Genomic DNA, 7,555 nt, shown 5'->3' with positions numbered 1-7,555 from the left:
CAGCATGCAAAGAAAGAGTTGACAAATGCTGAACTGCAGGACAAGCTGGACAACCATGAATGCCGTGCCAACACCCAGAGCTCAGCACCCGCAATGGAATGTGAAGCTGCCCTGAAGATATGGAGGAGATCCAGAGAAACGAGGAAGCTTCGGTACAGTGTCTTTATAAGGGACGGAGATACAAAGAGTTTCAAGGCAGTGCATGACTCATATCCATACGGCGAAGACGTGGAGATCACAAAAGAAGAATGCGTGGGCCATGTTCAAAAACGCGTTGGACATCGGTTGCGGAAGCTGAAGAAGGACCTCTCTGGGAAGAAGTTGGCTGATGGTGGCAGGATCAGTGGTTGTGGTCGTCTCACAGACCAACTTATAGACAAACTACGAGCCTACTATGGTATGGCTGTGCGCAGCAACAAGGGCGACCTACAGTCCATGGCCAAAGCCATATGGGCTTCCGTGATGCACCGAGTGTCAACTGATGAGAAGCCCCAACATCTGCACTGCCCACCGGGACTGGAGAGCTGGTGCAAGTGGCAGCAACAGCAAGCTGGTGGACCGTCTTACGAGCACCACAACGTCATACCTGAAGCAATCTTCTCTGTAATCAAGCCGATCTTCATGGACCTGTCCGCACGCCCACTACTCGAGCGCTGTATGCGTGGCGCCACACAAAACCAGAACGAATGCTTCAACGGAATTGTGTGGCAGCTCTGCCCCAAGACAAGCTTCTGCTCCGCTCTGACTGTAGAAACTGCAGTCTACATTGCAGCAAGCTGGTTCAACGATGGTGCTGCAAGCATTGAGATGCTATTCTGCAAGATGGGTCTACCCGTAGGCAAATACACCGCCTCCACCAGTGTGCTGTTGGATGCCAAGAGAAGGTCAGGTGCAGCCAGAAAGCAGTTGGGGCACATCAAGCTGTCCAGGAAAAAGCGCAGGAGGTTGAGGAAGGGTGGACAGGATGCAGCAGAAGAGATAGAAGGCACTCCCTATGTGGCAGGTGGTCACTAATACATCATCATGCTGTGAAATGCTGAGATTTGGAGTGCCTTTTTTCTCCTATTTTAGGGGTGTTCCGCAGCTTCTAACCACGATTGCAGGATGCCAGTGCATGCCACACCCCACAATGTATATATTCTGAACTCTGTGACATGTTTGGCTAGGTGCTAAACCAATTGTTCCATGCATTACTGCAAGTTTTATGATGTTTTTACCTCATTGAAGGAGGCGTTGTCAATGTGCGCGAATTTGTATATCTCTTGCTCTGGGTACTGTGTTTCTCCTTGTCAACAGATCAATCCTTTCTTTGGTTTAGCACCTCAAGTTATATAGTAGCAATTGTGTTTTGCAACTTGTTCCTCTCTTCTCTACATGGTTTTCTTCATTTTGCGGTTAGAGCTCGGTATGCGTGATTTTTCGAAGAATTTCTAATTTGTACATAGAGTGACCAGTTTGGTTCATTGGCATGTGCTCAGAGTGCGGTGTGATATGTTAGAAGAAAGCACAGAAAATTTTGTGCAATTCCAATGAGGGAGACTGAAGTTACGTCCCGTTTGCCGATGCCGGTCCGCGAAGGCATAGTCCCACCACCTCCATGTTGAATGAACACTCTCTTAGAATGGACTCGGATGGAGAGCCAATGATTAATTTATACAAAATAAAAGGACCAAGGAACTACAAGTAACTGGTGGTGTTAGTGGACATTATAGCAAAACTTGTAGTTCCTTGGCCCTTTTATTTTTATGAACACTCTGTTGCTTGTGATATGCTTTCTTTTTTGATGCAGGACAGTAGATTTCAAACATGGCCGATACTGGTGGAGATGACGCTGCATCTGGTGCTAATCGGCAATGTCCCGGAGAATGTCAGGCGTGGTCTCGCTGTTGCTGACGCGTTTGCCGAGGGAATATCACCGGGTATACTTCTGGGCAGTAAGGAGAGCCGTGCCTGCTCCTGTCTGTTGCTGGGTTTTGCTACTGACGAAGAGCAACGCAAAGCTCTAGACTACCTGAAGGGCCTGCAGAAGAGGAAAGTCAAGAAGGTTCTAAACACCATCTCTGGCGATTTGGACTTCAGCCAGTGTGTGGTCGAGGACTATGGCTCGCAGAGAGTCGTGTGTCCTCCGGTTCTCGAGATCTTTGCCAGGTATGACAAAGTATAACCATTGACTCTGAGCTCTGTTGAGGAGACCTCAGTGACAAGGTTGAAACAGCTAGTGCTAGAGAGGTTAAGATGCACGTTATTTCTGACGTGACGCGAAAGTTCAGCTCGCGTTATTTGCTCGCACGTCGAAAAATCAACGCGAGTGACCTGCTGCTCACGTCGAAATTTGGAGTTTTACGCCAAATTTGACGTGAAATTGCGCGTCACGTCGGAAATAACGCGCATCTTAACCTCTCTAGTATCTGACTTCAGCCAGTGCGTGGTCGAGGACCATGGACCACAGAGAGCTGTGAACGGTAATCATATGCAAAATTCCACTATTTGGTTTTGCCAAGGTTGTTTGGCTTAGAACTGTGTGGAAAGAAGTGATACTTCTGTCGAGCTCTCTATCGCTAAACTGAAACGGTGTTCAGTATTCACTCATTATGATGCACTGCTGTGTCCTGTAGCAGGGAATTTCACTCTTTGTGTCATGAATATATTTCCGTTTTTTGGACCACTTTCAAAGTTCTAACTGTGGTTGACTTTGCTTCTTTGCAATGCTGTCTTGAGGGACTTTCCAAGTTTCTTCGCAGGCTAATGGTCTCTTTCTGCTGTTTTTTCCCTCTCTTTCATTCACTGCAGCCCTCACTTCACCGAACCGTTCAGCTACTTTGATGTTCCCCGACCACTGACTCTACATGTGTGGGCTGTGGCTGTCGACGTGTTTGATGACGAGATTGCTCGCAACCCAGTGTTGCTGCAACGGCACTTCCATGCCTTCTCCAAGATGGTGGCAATTGCCCACTTCTCACCCGCCAAGGTTGGATCATCCTCAACGAAAGCTACAGTCTACATTCTCCACAAGTACAGTGTAGACTACTTAAAGAAGCTAGCTAAAAACCTAAAGGACTACCACTACTTTTCTGTTGTGTCCGTGAAGGAGGAGGAGAAGGTGCTGTCCGCGCTATGTGCCGTGCAAGATGTATGCCTCACAAACTACCTACAGGTGGATGGGGATCGGGAGATTCTAACAGCACCGGTCACGGTCCGGACGAAGGCTACCCGCCGCACTCACATGAGACTAATCTTCCAGATACAATCGCAAGACAAGTGGACCATAGGGTGAGTGAAGGAAAAGTCACTGCTTGTCCATATTAAAGGGAACTTTCCTAAACGGCTTTAGTTACAAAAGGAATTTCTTGTGTGTGTGTGTGTGTGTGTGTGTGTGTGTGTGTGTGTGTGTGTGTGTGTGTGTATGTGTGTATGTGTGTGTGTGTGTGTGTACGGTGTGTGTCTGTATCTGTGTGTTCTGCTAACGGTGTTTGCAAGAGGTGAGGCATGTGTGCTAGTACACTGACACTGCCATGTGGCTACATCAACTACTGACTGTAATTTCACTAATTTTTCGGTGTACTTTTATTTTCGGGACTTTCGGTGCATATGTTTCATATCTAAAATTTCAATACACCGAATAAACACTAACACACATAATCCAATAGGGAATTGCTCCTCTTTGCCTAAAATTTCTGTTCACCTAACCTGGCCTTTTGCCCTCATACCGAAAATATTGAGTACCTTAAATTTCTGAAGTTAGAGTACCCATTTCCAATGATAAGATTTCGAATGCCAGGTGATATTCCTCAGCTTCAAGCGAGGAAATGAAAAGTAGCGAAAAGTAGAATATACAAATTGACAAGTTCCACTGCCAGGATTCAAACCAAGGACCCTGGTTATATACCAGCACCAATGTTCCAACCACTGAGCCAAATAAATTATGGCCATGGTGTAGTCCGCCTTTATCTTCATTTTCGGGAGTGTTCTTTTTCTGGTGTTGGTGTTCGTTGGCTGGTAGATGTGACATGGACAACATCAGGTTTTCTCCTATACCTGCCGTCGCCAGGGACGACCGTGATCGCCGCCGCCGATACCATAGTAAGATGGTGAGTATGCCAGGGCGCGACGTATGCAACTTCTTACTCACAACGCACCGGGCCGAGGCAGAGGCATTGCTGGAGAGTTCAAACTGCCGCTTCCGGGAGCGCCGTGGACAGTTTCAGAACAACTCCTTTGCTTACCAGCTGGCTGTGGTCGAAGCTGACACAGAGGAAGAAGCAGCGAATGGCAAGGCAGCACTGGAACGACTGGCCCACGATATACTGCAGCATCGCGTCTACAAGAGACTAGTCATTAAGCCGCCCGAGCTCAACACCGTTATGAGACTTGCTAAAACAAAGCTGATGCAAGACAAAGAAATTGCTCGAATTGTGAAGCCCCGCACCAGAGCAATTGCAGACCAAGTTCCACTCTGCTTTGCAAAGTTGCATCAGTTCACCAGAGGGGAGAGACATGAACAGACCCTGACTTTGCAGCTCAACAAGCCCGTGTACAACGACCAATTTGCAATGGCTGATGTAGATGCAATGGTGCTCTTCTCCAACTCAACACTGCTTCTTGCTGACGGCATGGCACGTGACGTTATCAACCACGGCGGTACTGGCATTGCCGATGATTCACAAGCTTGGGTTGAGAGCAATGGCGACGTATTTACAACTGCACCAGCTCTGAGCAGCGGAAAGCTGCCTGCCCCGGTTCTCATCCACTCCAACCCGAACTGTATCAAGGGCGGAGATATGCGAGAAGGGCAGGTGTTCAAGACCGCTTTCTCAAAGCAACTCAAGCTCATCTTCCAGACGGCATCAGACGTCCAGGCAAAATCCATCGCCATTCCATTTCTCCCAAAGCCAGGACAAGACTATCTGACGGCTAGAGAATGGTTCCAGCTCATAGGCCAAGGAGCCATGGAATGTCTGCGTAGCGGCACAAGCTTGGAGAGGATCCTTTTTAACTATTACACCCGGTCTTCCCGTGACCCGATTGGTGATTTGCAATTCGCTCTGTCCGCTCTGATGGAGGAGAACGTACCGACTGCACGCAAACGCATCGGCAACGTTCTCTTTTCGTTGCAGACGGTGGTGGATACACCAGCACCACCTGTTGAATGCTGTCCACCGTCGGCATCTTTCCTGCTTGTCGCCGAGTCTTATAATGACTTGGAAACGGGGGAGGCATGTCTGCAGCAGACGCTCCGCGACGAACTGATCATTCAACGGCATGAATGCAAAGGACTGGATGCCCGCGACGTTGTGATGAGGTGGAAAGAATTGCTCATGGACTTGAAGGTACACTGCAGCCTGACAGCCGAGGAAAGTGAGCGAGGAGCCAGCTGTCTGCTCTTGCGTGGTCAGAGGAAGAATGTTGGTGATGCCGCTAAGCTGTTGAAGGTGCTGATTGCTGATCTGGTAAGTGAGCAGGTCACCATGCAAACATCCCGCTGCTTTGTGTTACTACCCTACGGTAGCCGGGAACACACGCAGAAACACACACTCGCACACACACACACACACACATGCCCACAAGTCATGCTCTACATGTGCACTATAAAATTGGGGGCTGAAAAACAACCAGCCGGCTTGAAAGTCACCAAAGTGTACATGCCAGTGGTCAGTGTAATGTAAGTGATCGGCACTGCTCTCATCCAGCAGATGAGAAACGTCACAAATGCTTTGAGGAGTGGCAGAAACCGGTATGTGGCCAAGCTGGCGCTTGCTGATGACTATGTCGTCTTTTCCAACATTGGCCCCGCAATCCTGGTGGAGTGGCCACCCATCGGTGCGATCACGGACATTCTCTCAACACCGGGCATCTCACAAATTCAGTCACTCTGCAGTGCAACACCTGTCATCGCAGTTTTAAAAGTCCAGCAGCGGCTTGAGCAGACACAAATGTGACGCACAAAACGTAGGACAAAATCAGAAAGGGCGACTTCCCATTCCAGCGCCGGTGCCGCAGGAAGTTTCGACTACACAAACATCGAGTGCATTGCTAGAAGTGCTGCCCCTCAACCTCTCCCACCCCTCTCCCCTGATCTGTAACCTACCAAGACAACTTGCGTCGGGATCTAATCAAGTGTGTGTCTATGGCGTACGGGTGCATTGTGCATGCATGGATATTTTCATTGCAGGAAGGCAGTACCTCGGGAGTGAGCCTTGAACATCCAGCTGCGGCTGAAAGCTGTCATGCTGCCACCGCCGCAGCCGCCATACCATGAGCACTGAACAGTATTGGTGGACACATACATGTGTGTGTGTGTGTGTGCATGGTGCGCGTATGTATGTATGTGTGTGTGTGTGTGTGTGTGCGCGCTTGTATGTACAGGTGTGTGTGTATGTATGTGTGTGTATGTGTGTGTGTGTGTGTGCGTGGTGCCGCGTATGTATGTGCACGTGTGTGTGTATGTGTGCATGTGTGTGTGTGTACATAAGCATGAGTGGGTGTTCAGCACATGCCTTCTCAATATCTTTATATCATGCTTACAGTCTTCTCGTCCTGACTGTCTTAGTGTGTACGATGACTCTCATTTCTCTGCACTGTGGGACAGTGTTGTGCCTGGTATATGTCCAGCCGTTGAGGATCATTGAGGCAGTTTGTATACGTGTACATAAACCTGTTTCATGTAAGCAGAAAGAGCATGTTGTTGCACCTAGGCTCCGTATAGTCAAAAGTTGACGCTTCGTTCAGTTCCTCCTCACCTTTAGTTATGTACATTTGTTACCATTTTGCGTTACCATCTATGTGCGGTAGTTTTATTGCGCTTGTATCATGATGTATGTGTCATTATAGCACCTTTCTATTACTCAACCTTAGTTGCATTCGTTGTTGATCCTTAGCTCCGTATGAATTCCACTGATGATAGGAGCGAGAACATCGATTCTGGAAATTTACACGTCTAAACTCGAACAAGTGTCATAATTATAGCGTGGAGATGTCTGCAGCTGTTTTAAAAATACTCTCACCGTCCAGGAGCGACACTGACTCACGCTGCTATCTGGTGTTCACGAGGTGTTTATCGCGCTGGAAGCGGAGCGTCTCTGTAAGTTTGTATCCCTGGTGATGTTTGTACCTGAAGAGCACTATATAAGTGGTGCTCTTCAGGCACAATCTTCCTCAGCCTACTCAAGCTCAACTGATGAGGGGTGAATTCCCCGAAACACTGTGTATTGAGCAGGGAGTGGTGCTTTCTTGCAGGTTTGCCGAGTCGAAGGTTCGATGGACTTCTCGTGTGCTCTGGATGGCAGTCGTGAGTCAGTCAAGTGTCAAGTAAAGTCGGCGGAATAGCGCGAGCTCCGGTGTGGGGAGCAAACCCTTTCTTATTGATAGCTATAATTGAAGTAATGGGAATGGACATTATGGGATCCCTTGCTCTAACAGCTCGTGGTTATAAACACATGTACATTCAGGTGGTGGGTGACTATTTTTCCAAATGGGTAGAGATGATTCCCCTTCCCGATATAGGCACCGGCGGATTCTGCTCGAAAAGCAGTGAAATTGGCAGAACCATACAAACCTT

The 7,555-nt window shown here is 48.4% G+C and overlaps 1 protein-coding gene across 1 annotated transcript; it reads left to right on the top strand.

The window, feature by feature from the left end:
- Window positions 1–1,807: 1,807 nt before the first annotated feature.
- LOC135810215 (uncharacterized) lies at window positions 1,808–6,969 on the top strand. Its single transcript, XM_065323688.1, has 4 exons — window positions 1,808–2,148; window positions 2,791–3,270; window positions 4,001–5,447; window positions 6,170–6,969. The coding sequence occupies exons 1-4, from the start codon at window positions 1,826–1,828 to the stop codon at window positions 6,254–6,256; spliced, it is 2,337 nt and encodes a 778-aa protein (XP_065179760.1). The 5' UTR covers window positions 1,808–1,825; the 3' UTR covers window positions 6,257–6,969.
- The last annotated feature ends 586 nt before the right edge of the window (window positions 6,970–7,555 follow it).

Source organism: Sycon ciliatum, chromosome 2 (assembly GCF_964019385.1).
Source record: "Sycon ciliatum chromosome 2, ocSycCili1.1, whole genome shotgun sequence".
Taxonomy (NCBI): domain Eukaryota; kingdom Metazoa; phylum Porifera; class Calcarea; order Leucosolenida; family Sycettidae; genus Sycon; species Sycon ciliatum.
Note: the sequence above shows the minus strand (reverse complement) of the source record. Positions and strands in the feature narration are given on the sequence as shown.

Excerpts from the sequence above, each read along its gene's own strand:
- LOC135810215 (XM_065323688.1), top strand. The coding sequence starts at position 1,826 with ATGACGCTGCATCTGGTGCTAATCGGCAATGTCCCGGAGAATGTCAGG. Across the intron at positions 2,149-2,790 it reads GTTCTCGAGATCTTTGCCAG|CCCTCACTTCACCGAACCGT; the intron begins GTATGACAAAGT and ends CATTCACTGCAG. Across the intron at positions 3,271-4,000 it reads CAAGACAAGTGGACCATAGG|ATGTGACATGGACAACATCA; the intron begins GTGAGTGAAGGA and ends GTTGGCTGGTAG.